Source organism: Fragaria vesca, linkage group LG1 (genome assembly GCF_000184155.1).
Source record: "Fragaria vesca subsp. vesca linkage group LG1, FraVesHawaii_1.0, whole genome shotgun sequence".
Classification (NCBI taxonomy): Eukaryota; Viridiplantae; Streptophyta; class Magnoliopsida; order Rosales; family Rosaceae; genus Fragaria; species Fragaria vesca.
In genome coordinates this window covers 6,333,308-6,350,574 of record NC_020491.1, presented here as the reverse complement: position 1 = coordinate 6,350,574, position 17,267 = coordinate 6,333,308, and the positions used below count along the sequence as shown (strand labels likewise).

The window sequence follows — 17,267 nt, the reverse complement described above, 5'->3', positions numbered from 1 at the left end:
CCTTAACCTTATTATTCACAATTTGACTCTTTCCCACACTGGGACTCCAAAGCTCAGATCTTTTCTGAAACCCAGTGAGAAATCCATGGACGATTTTCGATCCAAATCGTATGGACATGGAAGAATGGAGCTGGAGAGCTACTACGGAAATGGGTCCAATGGAGCTGGAGGACCCAACTCCTCGGCCGTTAATGGGATGCAAGATCTCAGATGCTACAGTACCTCGTATGCATGCCCACCAAAAACGCAGAACAATGAGAACAACAACATCAGCAAGTTCAAGAAGGGAAAGTCCGCAAATGGGTCGGTTTCGAAGAGCTGGAGCTTCAGTGATCCGGAGCTGCAGAGGAAGAAGAGGGTGGCTAGCTACAAGGTGTACACTGTGGAGGGGAAGCTGAAAGGGAGTTTGAGGAAGAGCTTCAGGTGGCTCAAGGAGACATGTGATAGAGTTGTCTATGGCCGGTAATATGGTTGGTTTACTTCTTCGATTTTACTGAATATATATAATGGTTTTTGGTTTGTTGATTTGTGCACTGTGTCTGAAAATCTGTTAGGGAAAATTATCAAGATTAATGAATCAGTAATGTGTTGTTTTGGTGATGAGTATTTGCATATTCGAGATTTTGGAATCTGGCATTAGTTCTAGTTCTATTGAAGACTTGATTTCTGCTGGTTATTACAGTAAACATTGGTAATAATTTGGGTCAAGGAATCATGCAAGTCTTGTTAGTTACCATATAATAGGTGTCATAATATTTCAAACTGATTCGATAGCTTTCAGGCATTCTCCTATGAATCTGTTTGATTCAGAAGGGAATGATTTTCCTGGTTGGGACAAGAATGACATGAAACCTTACTGAGGTTTGAGGACCTCAGTATTGTTGAATAGGCTCTAACAACAGATTGTCAGATTGTAAGAGGTCTCTTTGTTCGGAAATGGCCAGACCTCATCGATCATCTCAGAAATCTTCTTCACTGATTTATGGTCTCACAATTGTTTGTTATCATCTGTTGGAATGAGAGAGAAGAAGTGGGACATAGTTTTTTTCAAAGATGAATCGGCTTAATTTGCTATGTCTTAGTGTTAGTACTTACTAAATGTCAAGTTTTTGTAGACATTTTCCATTTCAGTTTTTCATGTCTTGGATGAAGCTTAGCTGGTTAACTTGGGTGGGGAGACCAATTTCCAATTCCAAAGGCTCTACCAAATCCTCTTATTCAGAAAGATAAGGTCATAGGCTAAGCAATTGATATTTGAAATTTGTTGAAAAATGCATTAGGTTCTGTGTCTTTTGAATTTTTGATGATGCATCATACAATCAATCATTCGCCCCTCGCCCCGGCGTGGCTAACTGGCAATGACAACCTCACATCCTTGTGCGATTCTAAAACCCTGTTCCTCAATCTACTTCCCACCAACAATAGAAACCAACTTGATTCCCAAGTAATGTGCAAGCTTGACAGTCTCTTTCCCAATCTGCTGCGCAAGCTCACGAGTGGTGCCAAGACCACAGCATAAGGCCCTTCAGCCTCATTCTCTCCACTAATAGGAGACAACCAAGATATATAACTCAACATAAGAAGAAACAAAGCCAGCAGTCTTGCCGGAACCATCTCCGCAATGCCAATAACATCACACTGTTGTAAACCAAGAGGGAATGCCGCCCATCTGAATGGGAGACGGCTTCTTATAACCATCCCTATTCACGGTCTTGAGTAACTCTGCACTCAATTAGGACATTGTAAAAGAATTTAACTTCATGATCGAATTGAGAGCAATCCTTGGTTGACCGGGAATACTTGAGGCACTTTATAATTCCACACGATATGCCATCTTACCATATTCTGGATGATTATCCCTTTTCAATAAGGATCAGGTGTACGTCAAGTAGTTTCCTACTATCACAAGGAGTTCTACATACCACTATAAATAGGAGGTCGCCGTCGGGGAGCTCACAACAAGTTTTTTTTTTAAAGAGTCAGTACAACAAGTATTGTATATCATGGCCAAGACAAATGGAGAAGATGAAGCAGTACTACTACTACCTCAACTACCCAACGATATTATCCGCCGAATCCTTCCACTCATTCCCACTAAATCCGCCTTTCGCATTAGCTTGTTTTCCAACCAATTCGAAGGTGCATGGTGTTCAGGCCCTGAGATTGATCTTGACGAGGGCAACCCTGATGGAGGTATAAACTTCACCAACGTCTTGAAAAGGTATCTGAAATTCCGTACCGAGGGTAAAGACCTTCGTCCGGATCAGTCCTTGTTTAAGTTTAGGGTTCGCATGGCGATGGACGACCCTATTAGAGAAGATATTCTGGAGAAGTTGTTGATCTGTTTTGCGAAAGAGAGAAGCATCAAAGTGTTAGATCTCAGCTGCCTCACTATACCAGCTCGCCTCTCATCCTTACAAACCCTAATTAATATCAAATCCTTAACCAGTCTGAGTTTGGAGTCTGTTCGAATAAAGGGTGATGCTGCTCCTTATGTGCGACTTGCTAGTAGCAGTGACTTGCTTCTTCCATTCTTGAAGAGTATGTCCCTCAAATCTATGCAATTACCGCACAGCAACTTCTCGGACATGCTAGTTACAAGGTGCCCTTCCATTGAGAATTTGTCAGTGATTTCATGTTGTTTCGACTTAGAATATCAGCAAAATAAGTTTTCAATTCCACATAGTGCTACTCTCAAGTGTTTGGAGTTGAGAGACTGCAATTTTCGGTATATCAGTGTAGATTCATGTTGGAATCTTGAAACTTTTACATCGGTTTCAGAATCTCCAGTTGTTGAGGAATTGAGTTTGGGTGAATGCGATAAGTTGGAGAAGATCGAAATCCTTGAAAAGCACCTTGAATCCATTGATATTTCGTTTTTAGACAATAAAACACTAAGTTTGAAGATCAAAGTGGACACGCCAAATCTTACCAGTTTCACATTGGATTCTGAAGATATGAGGCACAAGTGTATTGATGGACAGGGTAGTTTCACACATTTCTTTGAATATTACTACATATTAGAGGAGTATAAGAGCAGGCGAATCGATCCTTCTAGTTTGTTTCGTTGACCGTATTATGCAACTTATTTGATTATGATAATGCAATCTCAATCTTTCAATCTTTGCTGTTATAGAAGAGTATCCAATTAATTCTCGATGATCATGTATGGTTTATAAGTCCATGTCACCTAGCTGTTCCTTAGATGTTATGAATAAACTCATCCACTAATGTAGACATCGCACCAGGACCCCTGAATCAAATGGATCAAAAAAGAAAAAAGTCATTACTTGACAGAAATAATTTTGATCTGTGAAAGAGTTTGAGGCAGAGGTTACTGAATATATATTGGTTTTTTGGTTTATAAATTTCTGCACTGTGTCTGAATCCGTTAGAGAAAAAATAAATATCAAGATCAAGGAATCGGTAATGTGTTGTTTTGGTGATGATGAGTATTGGTATATTCAAGATATTGGTGACTGGAATATTAGCAGTTCCATTGAAGACTTGGTTTCCGCTGGTTCATAATAGTCTGATTATTACAGTACAAATTGGTAAAAGTTTGGCTTCAACTTTCAAGGCATCATGTAAGCTTTCGACCAATAGGTGTCGTGATAATAAGGATTTTCCTGGTTTGGGAAACTGCATTAGGCTCTGTCTGTGTTGCAATGTTGCATCATGGTGAATGGTAAACACTCAATTGAGAGGTATGTGTTTAGGTACAATTGGGGTACGAGTGTATGACGACTCAGCTGGTAAACTCGTTTGGCCTTTAGATTGTATGACCTGCTATCAGTATTCCAAACACAATGTTAATCAGTACACCAGAACATTGCTAAATTTTTGGGTGAATCCAGAATCATTCAAATATTGCATTCTTCTGTCTCTAAGTATCTCTATAAACTACTATATTTGAAAGGTCAAACCAACTCAAAAGAAGTTATCTTAACAATTTTGCATCTGTAAATAAGATCACTTAAAAATTCTCCTGTCACTACTCTTCTACCCCCTCCTAATAAACTCAAGGGACTGAATATCAGCAGGATACTCCTCAGCATACACCACCTCCCTCCTCCAAATAGCTTCCTCAAATATCGGAACCAGCGTCCTGATAAAAACCTCACTTTCTTGCAGACATTCAGCCCTCACATATCGGATCCCACTGATGCCCACTTGTGTGTATATCTCGTTGTTGACCCACTGCTGATACTCATCTCCATCCGACCAAGACCATATAATTGCTATAACCAGACCATAGAAACCTGAGCTACGCAATCTCCATAGCCATTCACAGATCTGTAAGCTGAAAATAGTTAGAACACAAAATGTTCAAAAATGTAACAACAATACTTCATATCAAACAATTATTATTACCTTTTTCTTGACAGCTTGTGATCCATCAAACTTTTCATAGTTGATAGCAACCAAATCAAAATGATCGCCGGACTCAATACACTGCACAACTGAATCTAAGGACTCATGATAATAAACCTGAATGTCTATGTGTGGCAGTAGATTGGCTTGGTCTCTAATATTTTCACACAGCATGGAATTCACAGCACGTATCATCCCACCACATCTAATCTTAAACCGACGGCGGCCAAGACTAGGACCATCTATCAGGATCCTTCTCTGGAATTTGAAAAAAAAATATATAATATATATATATATATATATATATATATATATTACAGATAATAGTAACATGTAAGCAAAAAGAAGCGTCTAGTGCTACATACCATCGCCAATTTAAGAATAACATTTACCTCACAAATCTTTATCCATTCTCCAAAATGGTCAAGTATAACAAGTCCATCATCCTTCTGCAAATAAAGTCCATTATCCATCAGCAAATGAAAGGACATACAGGAGATGCTTAAATTGCCTAAGGTTTCAAATATCACATAATAATACTTTTATATGATGCAAGATAATTTGTCTTTTTAGTATGAACCCTAGTCTGATTCCACCCTAGTGCAAAATTCAAATACCCTACATTTCCTACGCAAAGAATGAACCCGATTCAAATCAGATTAGATTTCTCGTTTTCTCTAGAAATACTGAAATATCAAAGCAATAGATTTGGCAGTGGTAGTGGAACTGAATATTATGCAGATTCTAACTTGAAGGCCAATATGAAACACTGCACAGTGGGAACCATAACACATCTGGTTCCACAAAGCATAACATGGTTGATAAGCCTTATTTAAATGTAGTTTAACCCAAGAAATCTGGCCAAGAAGAATCCTGACACTTCCATTATTGAAACTTTTTTCTTCCAAGTTCCAACTGGTAGGAAGATAACAATAAGTCAATAAGTATCCCTAACTGGATTCTGACATGAAGGTATCAAACTTGGGTCTTTTTTCAGAAGTAGGATCAACACAAGGATAATGATAAGATATTCTCAGGGAATGAAAATAAAAGAAAAAAATACTGCAAATGTGTTTTCACACCAAATTACTGACCTTATGTAGTGTGTAAAATCGCGAATGCCAATAAAGTACACAAATCCTACTCCTCACACAATGAAGGACTGCTGCCAATGCAGTATAGCCATATGCAGTGCACTCGGTCTCCGGATAAGTGTTTCTAATAAAATCCACTAGATTGCAATTGATAATTATCCCAATTATTAAAAATATTAAGAATTCTTGAGACGTTCAAAAATAAACAGAACTTCTCAATCATAAAATTTTGTTAAAGTATTACTCACACTCCTGTGGAGTTATTGAAGAGTTCTGAGCTGCACCCGCTATTAGGCGTAGGTCATTAACTGATAAGTCTTGTGGAACATGTACCTGGTCATAATTCATGTACAAAATTCATTAGGGGAAGTCAACAAACATTAGCAAATGCAGAAATTCTACCTTACACATGCTATATGTAGGTTTTTTTTTTTTTTTTTTTTTTTTTTTAAACATGCATGCTAAGTGAGGTTAGAGGACTAAATGTACTAACCTTTGGAACAACTTTCCATCCATGGTACAAGGGGATTCTTAAGTCCCTGAATATGTTGTGCCCGGGAAAATTCACAACTTCTATCCTAGAACCATTAGATTAAAATTAAATTATCATTTCAGATAAATAAGAGCATGGTGCAACCAATATTAGAATAAATAAAACTAAGAAAGTATACCTTCTGTAGTTTACATCAGCCTCAATGTGTCCTGCAAGAGGAGTTAATATTCCTTTAGCATCATCAGTTGTGATCCTTTTCACAGCACTCTAGAACACAAGAAACAATTTGGTTAAGTTCATCTTGTACAAAAAATAGGAGTAAGAGTCATTCAACAAAGGGACATGGAAGCATGGATTGTCTCGAGCATACCAATTTAGTGGCAACAAAGGTCATAAGTTGTTCCACAGAGTAAAACCCTATCTTATGGGGACCTCCGGGCAATTCTCCATGTAAGGAGAGAATATTAGCTGAAATATCACACAAGAAATAAAATTTCAGGCAATGAAAAGAAGAGAAGATGCAGAGTTTAACACTTTTGCTATACAATGAAACCAGACCAACTATTCATACTGTTCAAGGCAATCGAAATATGACAGCACACAATAAGATGTGAGATATGTGAACTGAGAAACTAAAGCTTCACCAAATCAAGAACAGACCTAATTTTCAGAGAAGAAGAAGGAAATAAAGATAACACTATAAGCTTTGTTTTTTGTTTTTGTTTTTTAAGGAATTGGGCAAAGCCCAAACCAGAAACAAGAGGGCCTACAACAGCTGAAGCCCATAAATAAAACATAAAAAGTCCATCATAGTTATGTGACAGTGTAAAATAGTGTGCTAGCAGCATATTTTTTTGACACTTGAGCATATTATGTGACACTTGAGCATGATCATGAGATAAATGCAGACATATATAATTTAAACATGTAATTATGTGACAGATGTAACCTAGCAACTTTATGTGACAAATGTAACCTATAAAAATGCTAGGGCTTTGTCGTTTGATAATGCAAACTTTGTCCAAGAGGTTTTTCTTTGTAATTGTTTTGCTTTCTTAAAAGAAAAAAAACCTCGGTCGAAAAGATGTCACATTCAAATGTCAACCATAGTTTTAGTGACCGAATTTAAGAGAAAGCATTAGCATTTAATTCAAAAATGAAGGGTGAAGCATCTAGTTTAGAAGTGATCAATACAATTCTAGGAAGAAGGTTCTCATACCAACATCATATCTCAGGTTTCTGTGCAGATGACAGAATGAAAACCCACAGAGTTTTACCTTCTGGGGGGAAAAAAAAAAAAAAAAAAACTCGGAGTTTCGAATAAATTCTTTAATCAAAATCTTGTCCGCACCAAAATTTCTGCTCACTTTAGTTTCTATCATCTTTGGAAATGGCAAAACTGCATTTTTACTCTTCTTTCTTGGAAGATAGCCAAGAGCTGCCAGTGTCAGCTGTAGACTGGTTTATGCTAGCTTTGGCCTCAGCAAGAAATGCAGGATCAGGCTCATGTTTGTCCCACGGTTCCTTCATCGCCATATATAACATTTCCTACCATATTTATCTTTGCATGCCATTATATCCCAACATCCCTCTCTGAGATTTATGGCAATCACTAGTAGCAGTCCTAGTCCCTTCGTTCTCTGATCTCTATTTTTCATTTTAGTTTAAACTATAAAATAATATAATAAATTAAAAAATATTAAAATAGGCAAATAAATCTCATAAAGATTAAATATCAGATCCCCGTCGGATCAAAGAATAAGGTTCAAGGATTCCTCACAATTTCAACAAGAAAATCAAGCACAATAAAAACACAAAAAAGAAGACAGATTTGGAAAGAACAAAAGCAAAAAAACTGGAGAGAAAGTAAACAACTTCATTCAAGAGGATAGAGAGTCTGGTAAAAGATTTCTGCATCACTAAACGAAAAAAGTTAACGGATTTAAGGGAAAGGAACAGAACCGATGGCAACAAGTCCGCAGTCGAAAACACTCTCATAAAAAATGGGAACCCATTTCCCTTCGAATTTCGTTTGGCCACAGATGATGTAACGCTCCGGCTCCGACTTCGACTTCGACTCCATTGATGAGAACCAAGAACGAAGAACGAAAAGAGAGTAAAGAAAAAGAAGGAGGAAGAAGCTGCTGCTGTTCTAAAACCCCTCCAACAGTGCAATAAATGCCACTGTGTGCCTCAAAACCCAGAAACAATAGTAATTGAACCCTTTTTAGGACAACAATCCCCAAAAAACGGCTAACTTGGGCCTAATTTTAAAGCCCAATAGTTGGGTTCTTTTTTTTTTTTTTTTTAAACCCTAAGCAGTTATTAATATTAAACTCTTGTAGCAACATAAGAACTTGTAATCTTAATACATAGAGACAATTACTAGACCTACAGATTACATTGGATGATCTATTTCTGATTTCTACATCAGAAATAAACTGAGAAAAAGCTTCAGTAGAAAAGGAATGCAAGCTAAGAAGCAGATCAAAGTGCTCCTCCTGTTACTAGTACATAAACTTCAAGAAGCTAGCTTATTCAAGGGCTAAAACCTACGAGAACAAGCCGTTACTGTTCTTTAATGTGAGAACAAAAATTGCAATTCCAGTACACAATCCCACTTTCTTAGTTTCAGGCTTCCAGGCAGCCTCTAAACTCCAACTTACAATGAATAAGAATAGTCTAGTTACGCCTCGGCGGTCTGTCACGAAATGTGCCAGGCTTATACTTTGAGGCTTCGTGTCTCGCTAGCTCAGAAGGAACAGGACTGTTGCTCTGAATGAGCATCTTCTTGAGATCATAGAACACCCCAGTGTCTTGCATTGTCAAGAATGTTGTGGCTAAACCACTCTTCCCTGCACGACCAGTACGTCCAATTCGATGAGTGTACGTTTCTATCTTTGACGGCATTTCATAGTTTATTACATGTGACACATCCGGCACATCAATACCTCGTCCTGCAGCATCTGTCGCAATAAGGACATTGTATCTCTTGGTCCTAAAACCTTCAAGGTTAGAGTCTCTCTGTGGTTGTGATAAATCCGAATGCAAAGTGATCACATGATGATATCCATTCTTGCTCAAATTCTTGGCTAGACTACTAACATTTTTCTTGGTGTTGGCAAATACAATAGCATTCTTATGATCACCAAGTACTTCATCAAGCAATTTTTTCAACTTTTCAAACTTCTCGGATTCCTTGCTGATCATGACCACATTCTGAGTGATCAAATCAGTGGTGGTTCCGGCAGTGCCAATAGTAACCACAACAGGATTCCTCAAGTAATTACGGGCGAGTCGCTCCACGGCAGGAGGCATAGTTGCGCTGAACATATAAGTGGTTCTGTAAATCCTCTTCTCATCTAGCTCTTCATCCTCATTCTCGGGTTTCAAGTTGCTCGAAGGCATTGCATCCAAGACACCAACAACCTGGTCCTCAAATCCTTTATCTATCATCGTATCAGCCTCGTCAAGAACCACATAGTTGCACTGATTCAAAACAGCAAGACGCCTCTGCAAACAATCAATCATACGCCCTGGCGTGGCAATGACAACCTCACACCCTTGCGCGATTCTAAAACCCTGTTCCTCAATTGACTTCCCACCAACAATAGAAACAACCTTGATTCCCAAGTAATGCGCAAGCTTGACAGTCTCTTTCTCAATCTGCTGCGCAAGCTCGCGAGTAGGTGCCAAGACCACAGCATAAGGCCCTTCAGCCTCATTATCTTCACTAATAGGAGGCAACCTAGATATATAACTTAACATAGGAAGAACAAAGGCAGCAGTCTTGCCGGAACCAGTCTCGGCAATGCCAATAACATCACGCTGTTGTAAACCGAGAGGGATTGCTGCCATCTGAATGGGAGACGGTTTCTTATAACCAGCCCTATTCACAGCCTTGAGCAACTCCGCACTCAATTTACTCTCATCCCATTTCCTAATAGGTCTAGGAATCTTGGACCCTTTGTATGAAATATTGAAATCCTCTCGGAAAATCCTCCAATCCCTCTCATTCATCTCCCCAAGCTTCTTATCACTCCAATGTCGATCCACCTTCATGTCAAAAGAATCATACACTACTTCCTCTTCCACACGGCACTCCTTGTTCCGAATCTCCCTCTCTTGCTTGGCAGCCTGCATCTTCTGCTCACGCCGGTCCATACCGGCGCGAAGCCCTCGCCCAAACAAGAGATGGGCCTCGTGAGGGTTTTGGTACAAGGGGTTCATGTCACGAGAAGTGTCTTCTGTGGTGTCCCAATCGAAAGAGAACCGGAACTTCTCGCTAGGTTTAATGACACGTTTTTTAGGCTTGTTGGAACCTAGATACTGTTCTTTAATGGCTTCAAGCTCCTTCTCTAAGCGGCTTGCCCTAGCTCCCTCTTCACGTTTTCTCTTAAGGTGGTCGCAGTCACGGCGTCTCTGCCTCTCGGATGATTCACGGTCTGTTGTTTTTTGGCCTGCATCATCGGAGGAAGGACGAGAATGGAAGAGATTTTCATGTTGGTGGGTTTGTAGGGCTAGCTGCTCACGTTCGGCTTTTGTTAAGAAAACATGTTTGTTTGAGAGTTCCATTCGGCTTTGGAACAATTTACTAGTCCAAGACTCGTAAAACAAAGGGTGGTTTGTCCCTCGATTGAATCTATCTAAAACAAAGTACAGGTAGAGGTATTTATAGTGCTAGCTTCCTAAGTATCACCAGGAAAGTAAATCATAATTAATCTAGGATTTTTTCTGTAAAACCGAATCCTTAATACCTGATAATTTAGGATACCCTAGTCCAAATATCACAGATATAATATGTTTTGACCTGATAATGCAATCTCAATCTTTCAATATTTGCTGTTTTAGAAGACTGACCAACCATGTGTTTGGAGCTAGGAAGCACGGAAGCGCCGAGATAGTCACGGAAGCGCGGGGAAGAGTCTGGAAGCGCGACTCCGGGAAAATGGGGTTTTTGAAGCGCGGCGGAAGCGTCTGATTCTGATATGGAAGCGCCCGACTTCAATTCGGAACCGCAAACGGGCACTGTGGGTCAGCGGCGCGTTGATCTTCTTTCAGTCTCTTATGCAATCAATGATCGATCTCGTCCTCTCCTTGACGACCCCTTGATCGAGAAAGGAGGAGAGACAACACAAATCTGAATCTGGAAGGAGATAGAGAAAGAGAGAGAGAGAGAGAGACGTAGAAGGTGAGGGGAACTGGAGAATTGGAGAACAAAGAGAAAAGAGATGCTGAAGCTGAAGCGAGAAGCCAGAATGAGGATAGACTATTCTTCTCCTGTTCGTCAAAAAAGATAGTGTTTGCAACTTTGCATGGGATTAATAGGATTAATAGTTATCTTAATAGTAGATAATTATCTGTTTAAGAGGGTAAATAATTAAATAATTAAGAGGTTGCAAATTGTTTCATTAATTTATATTTATTATTAATAATAAATAAAAAGATTTAGAAAGCTAGTTATAGTTATATTGTTATTTTTTATATTATTTTATTCCGCGTTTCTAAAATGCTTCCGCTTCTAATAATTTTTAAAAAAAAACGCTTCTGCGCTTCCTCTTCCGCTTCCGCTTCCACTTCTATGCAACGTAGGTTTGGAGGGTGGGTTTCAAAGAAACTTTAACGCAGCACCCTGTAAGTATACATCTCTTTGTTCTTACTTCCTTCTCCAGGTTGGCATAGCTCTCTTAGGCACAAGACCAAAGCAGAGCCCCATTGCATATTCTGTCAATGCCAACTTTATTTTTCTCATCCCCAGGACCCCATCCAATAACAAACTCAGAAGTAAAAACGGATAACAATAGAGCAAGTGTTTAACATGTAGATTTAAATCTGGGGCAAATAAACACGCACCCATCTCTCAACAATTTTTGTTATTTTCTTTTGGAAAAAGAAAATTTAAGTTGTTTATCACGCAAATGGATTTACGTGTTAAAGCACAAGTTGAAGCAACAAACACTTTCAGCTCTCTTCCATGGGTTACTGAGTTCAAGTAAAAATCACCTCTCAGACTCTCACCTTCGATGTATATTTTTTTTTCGAAAACCTAATCAGAAGAAAGCATACAATCAAATTAAGAGATTTACAGCAACCAGCAGAAGTCAGCACCATCATCTAGTAATGGATCCTCTCCTCATGGTCTAACTGCAGGCCCTCGAGGCCTCTAATGGCAGTTTCATAGTTTCTAATTTGTGAGCTATGTCTTCCGGTACGAGTGGGGTCCGATGACTCAACCGGTGAACTTCTTTGACCACTCGAAATTCTATGTCCTGTTCCAGGACTAGCATCATTTGTGCGAACACGGTGTTCAGACTCGCTTCTTCCAAATCCTTCACGACTGCTGGAAACAGCAGGTCTCCTTGATGATCCACTAGACCGGCCCATCATATTTGGATTTGATAACTGCAAGGTGCGAAGCATGCCTGTAAGAATGTATACAGAAGTGGGGAAAAGCATAAATATTGTCTACCGAATGTGTCTAACAGAGGCACTGAATCAAGTGATGTTTTATTCCAACATGTTAATGGGGCAATAAAAGCCACTAGACACTATGAACTTACCGTTACTGCCTAAAGTAACATATCACTGATATCAGGCATTTCCACACCCATTTGAGACCCCGAAAACGGAATAAAAGAAAAGGCTTGTACATTTAAGTATACTGCAATTTATGTCAACCCACCAGATTATTTTCTCTAGTTATTGCAGAATCAGTAGCAATTGAATTTCTCTGCCTTGACACACTCGCAGAATTTAGAGCTGGTCCTGGTATTCTCCGCCGAGTGGGATCCAGTGAAGATAAACCAGCTATCCGCCCATCTTCCTCAGCTGCAAGCCAGGAAGCAAATGTAGTTACAGGGAGCGACTTTATATTTGCAACTTAACATGAATATAAGAAGAAAGCTTGGGCTAATCTCCTAGAATAATGCTTAAATTCATCTGAAACAACGCTAAACTACCTGTCGGCCTGTCCACATTGGCAGGAGCATGCGGCATTCCAGAACTAGTTCCAGCACCCTGAATGAAACAAGATGTCAATACAAATTCTGGTGCACATAATAAGAAACAAAATCAGTTTAAAATAGAAATTACAAGGGCACGGGTTGGAGGTGTAGCCAGCTGTGATTGCTGATACTTCAAAATTGTCCAGTCAAACACATAATCAAACTGGAAACCTGTAGCAAACACAAGGGATAAATGATGTGTCAAAATATGACCTTAGCACGAAAGCAAAGGACAAGGATAGAAAACCATATTCTAAGAAAATAGATTTCAAACCTTCACGAATGAAGACATCACGGAATATCTTTTTCAGATAAACATAGTCAGGCTTGTCATCGAATCGTAGTGAGCGACAGTAATGGAAATAGGATGCAAATTCTGTTGGATAACCACGACACAAGGCCTGATAAAACATTTAATTAACCAGTCAACAGATGACAAACAAAAATACCTGAATTGCAGACAAACAAAACATACGCAAACAATTTACCTCAATTGAAGTAGAAACCTTTTTCTCACTAATTTTTTCATACTTCTGTTTCTTAGTTCCTGCTTTTAGCCCCTGCCAAGGAAGACTACGAGCAAATAGCATTATCAAACTAAACATCAAAAGATAGCAGTGCCAAAAAACAAGTATACGGTCCTCAGAGATTATCACCTTCCCTTAAGGAAGTACATCAGGACATAACCAAGAGATTCCAAATCATCCCTCCGGCTTTGCTCTATAAAGTTCAAAGTAGCACAAAATGCAAGTAAAACAGACGTAACATTTATCTGAAACATTTACATTACAAATATCACCAAAATGCAAAAGGAAAGAATGAACATACCAATCCCAAGGTGGGTGTTCATGCTTGCATATCTTGCTGTTCCAGTCAAATTCTTGTTTTCTCTACAGCATTCATATAACAAACATGAGAGAAACATGAGAATTTTATGTTACAAAATGACCCACAATCATGTTCTCATACCCAAAATATCTTACACCATAACCCGTATCATATACAATAAACTAATTAGTGGCCGCACCCACAAGTATGCATCATTCATTCTCACCTATAAGGAATATGTTGACGGGTTGTACTATCCCGATATTTCTTAGCCAGACCAAAATCAATCATGTATACCTACAAAAGTGGAAATCAAATATGACTAGCATAAGCACCTCAATATATGAAATGCATACTCAAAGAAACCAAAGTAGATCAGCATTGCTTATGAAAACAAGAGCAAAACCTGATTTGCACGCCTTCCTAATCCCATGAGAAAATTGTCTGGCTTGATATCACGATGTAGAAAGGATTTGGAATGAACAAATTCAACACGATTGATCTAAAAATACATGTAAAATGTCAGAAATTAGTAAATAAGCCAAAACAACTACTATGCATAAACTTAATCACCATACTTACCATTTGATCTGCCAGCATAAGAACTGTCTTCAAAGAAAGTTTCCTACTGCAGAAGTTAAATAAGTCTTCAAGACTAGGGCCCAGCAAATCCATTACCAAAACGTTATAATCTCCTTCAACTCCAAACCACCGCACATTTGGTATCCCAGCTGTAATACGAAATTCACAAACCAGAAAAGCTTGTCAGGCTTGAAACCAAAAATGTAAAACTCTATAAAAAAATTAAAAAAACTACTCATCAACTGAAAATTACATACTTCCTCCTTGTAGGATCCTGTACAACTTGGATTCATACAACAACTGAGGATGTTTTGTCTTCACATTTTCCTAACCATTGAAAGAAACAACAGCATTAGCTTTATAAGCTCCAGAAGATAATAATCAACAACATTTTATAAGACAGAATACTACTTAATCCTATTAAACTAAAAGTAAGAGACTCAAGAGTTGATAAGACCAAACCAGAAAACCAATTGAACCAATTGATCTAAGAATTACAACTCCCCAAACCTCTGGGTTCAATTGCATTACTAACAAAACTCAAAAAGCTGAAGCATTTCTACAAGCACACCATAAACTCCTAAACCATTCTCCCAAATTCTTACAGCACAATTTAAACTCAATTCCCACATCCAAATTGGCATCATCAAAAACACAAAAGTCAACACCAGAAGCTCAATTAACAACACTCACCAGCTTAATCGCAACCTCTTCGTTCGTCTGAATATTCGTACCTACATCAAAACCGATCAAAAAAAAAAAAAGATCAATAATTTAACAACCTCAACAAAAATCCCCAAATCCAAAATTTCAACCACAAAAATCAGAATCAAACAAAACAACGAACCGAGATAGATCTCCCCAAACGAGCCGCTTCCGATCTTCCGTCCCAGTCTGAACCTGTTCCCAACACGAGGCTCCATTCGCGCGAAACCCTAACCCTAAAAATCTCACACCTCCTCCTCCCTAAAATAAAAATCAAATCTTTAAGCGACGAGCAGCATAAAAAGAGCTCCGCCTACTCGAATCCGCAAACGACACCTCCCGGATTGTCGTCCAATCAGAAGCAAAGAAGAACAAGCAGCAGAAGAAGATAGAGAGCACAAGGAAACAAATTTTGTACGGACAGCAATGCTCGCTGTGTGAGAAGAGAGAGGAGAAGAGAAGAGAAGAGAGAGATCTAGGGTTAGTGGAAAGTTGGTAAACTTTTTTTTTTTTTTTTGGGTTAAAAAAGTCAAATTGGGGTTAAAATTTACAGAGGAGGAAACAGCTTTAAGCTTATTGATAATGTTGGTCTTTGCTTTTGATTCAACTACAAGACCAAGTTTGGTGTGTGGGATTAAGAAAATTTGTTTTTTTTTTTTTTTTTTGGGGTAAAGTAGTGGTGGCACGTGACAGTTTGTCACCTGACACGTGGACCACCTGTGTTTTGGTTTCTCCGTGAGACCGTGACCCCTATGGTAAGTATTAAATATCATGTATTTTTACCTTTCAATTGTGTCGGTAAACATATGGTAAAAACAGTTCATGTATTAGAATACAAGTGAAGATAGGTGAGTTGAATCATTGCTGTATGGTGCTGGAAGGTGGGATCAGCCTAATCCCTACCTAAAGTTTGCCAGATAAGGAAGCCAAACCATGATTATTATTTACGGTTACAGTAAAAAGTAAGAGACTTTAAACCATCGTTAAGAGTTTACTCACAACGTTTTTAACGTTAAGAACTTGATGGGCCGGCTACACCGCCGTCCAAATCAGACGGATTTTGATTAGTTTTTCACATTATACGTGGTCTAATGATCAAACATTAGCTACAACATTTTACATGTGCCGAGAGATTAAATATATGAGTTATCCTAATAGAATCAGAAAAATGGAGATGAGACAAATGAAACCCAAGTCGATGTTCATGTTTAGAAGTTGGCTAACTATATACAAACTAATTTCTAGCTAGCAACTCTCTTTCTGCAATAGCAAAATGGCAAGTATTCTAAGCCTCCACTTTCATGAAACAGGTTGTGTTGGAACTTCGTAGTGAGATTCAACAACTTCCCAGACAAACATAGACATTTATGGATTGAAGAAAGTAGAGCCACACTTGCATTTCCATCCTTCAGGCTCATAATTGGCGTATTGAACTTCAATGTGGTCATTGGTTGTGGGCATCTGAACTGGAACACAAGGGACACACCTTTTACAACTGTGAGCACAGTTTGGTGGGATTGACCCAAGCCTTGTCATAAGCCCTCTATAATACTCCTCCCCTTCATAGTTCTCCTTCCCTCCTTCCAAGCTTTTCTGATCATCAACTCCCTAAACAGACAAACACAACAATCATATATATATATGAAAAAAGATAGAAATGCCAAATGAACACAACCCAGAAATAGAAAAGGGAGAGTCCTGAAGATATGTGTGTACCTGTTTTGAGCCAAAGGTGGCTCCTTTGGGATGAGGGGATTGGTCTGTTTGGTTTGTTCATCAGAAAAATGAAAGTTAGTAACATGTTATCGGGTATGAGAAGATTGGCATTGCATAAAGAAAAGGAAGAACAGCTAACCTGGTTGATGAGGAAAAGGCTTGCTAATTGTTAGAGAAACCCAACTGAGAAGACAGACAGCTAGAATGAAGCTGGATATCCTTGAGCTCTTCATTTTTATAGTGCTAGAGAGGTATAAATTGCAGGGAAGGAGAGACTTGGCTAGAGGAGACTTAGAAGTAGCTAGAGAAACTATAGTGAATGAGCTACAAGGCAAAAGTCAGTTGCTTTTGTAGCCCAAGAAAGCCGATTTGAAAAAAACAAACCTATTGAAGACAAAATGTGGTGATTCCCTTCTCTCTCTCCCACTGGTTTCTGGAGAAAGAGAGAGAGAGTTGTGTTTAATCTCAGAG

At 38.8% G+C, this 17,267-nt stretch overlaps 2 protein-coding genes and 1 pseudogene across 3 annotated transcripts; 1 reads left to right on the top strand and 2 right to left on the bottom strand.

Annotated features, from left to right (window-relative positions):
* Positions 1-85: 85 nt before the first annotated feature.
* Positions 86-860, top strand: LOC101305515. Its single transcript, XM_004288914.1, has 2 exons — positions 86-462; positions 782-860. Exons 1-2 carry the CDS (start codon positions 86-88, stop codon positions 858-860), a joined length of 456 nt encoding a protein of 151 aa, XP_004288962.1.
* Positions 861-4,002: 3,142 nt separating this feature from the next.
* LOC101305220 lies at positions 4,003-10,536 on the bottom strand (annotated as a pseudogene). The gene is made up of 9 exons (XR_183833.1): positions 8,628-10,536; positions 6,332-6,429; positions 6,140-6,228; positions 5,962-6,046; positions 5,717-5,801; positions 5,469-5,605; positions 4,767-4,823; positions 4,375-4,632; positions 4,003-4,296 (listed from the first exon to the last, which is right to left on the bottom strand). The product of XR_183833.1 is annotated as a DEAD-box ATP-dependent RNA helicase 21-like (transcript).
* Positions 10,537-11,772: 1,236 nt separating this feature from the next.
* LOC101303839 (casein kinase I isoform delta-like) lies at positions 11,773-15,622 on the bottom strand. Its single transcript, XM_004287530.1, has 14 exons — positions 15,223-15,622; positions 15,069-15,109; positions 14,633-14,702; positions 14,376-14,524; positions 14,200-14,295; positions 14,020-14,090; positions 13,794-13,855; positions 13,622-13,685; positions 13,454-13,538; positions 13,240-13,366; positions 13,054-13,136; positions 12,921-12,978; positions 12,644-12,789; positions 11,773-12,363 (listed from the first exon to the last, which is right to left on the bottom strand). The coding sequence occupies exons 1-14, from the start codon at positions 15,296-15,298 to the stop codon at positions 12,076-12,078; spliced, it is 1,416 nt and encodes a 471-aa protein (XP_004287578.1). The 5' UTR covers positions 15,299-15,622; the 3' UTR covers positions 11,773-12,075.
* Positions 15,623-17,267: the final 1,645 nt, after the last annotated feature.

Bases quoted from the DNA above. Each gene is read 5' to 3' on its own strand.
- LOC101305515 (XM_004288914.1), top strand. From the start codon at position 86: ATGGACGATTTTCGATCCAAATCGTATGGACATGGAAGAATGGAGCTG. The intron at 463-781 runs GTAATATGGTTG...GATAGCTTTCAG, and splicing joins GATAGAGTTGTCTATGGCCG to GCATTCTCCTATGAATCTGT.
- LOC101303839 (XM_004287530.1), bottom strand. From the start codon at position 15,298: ATGGAGCCTCGTGTTGGGAACAGGTTCAGACTGGGACGGAAGATCGGA. The intron at 12,979-13,053 runs GTAATTTCTATT...TGTTTCATTCAG, and splicing joins CACCTCCAACCCGTGCCCTT to GGTGCTGGAACTAGTTCTGG. The intron at 12,790-12,920 runs GTAGTTTAGCGT...CCTGGCTTGCAG, and splicing joins CAATGTGGACAGGCCGACAG to CTGAGGAAGATGGGCGGATA.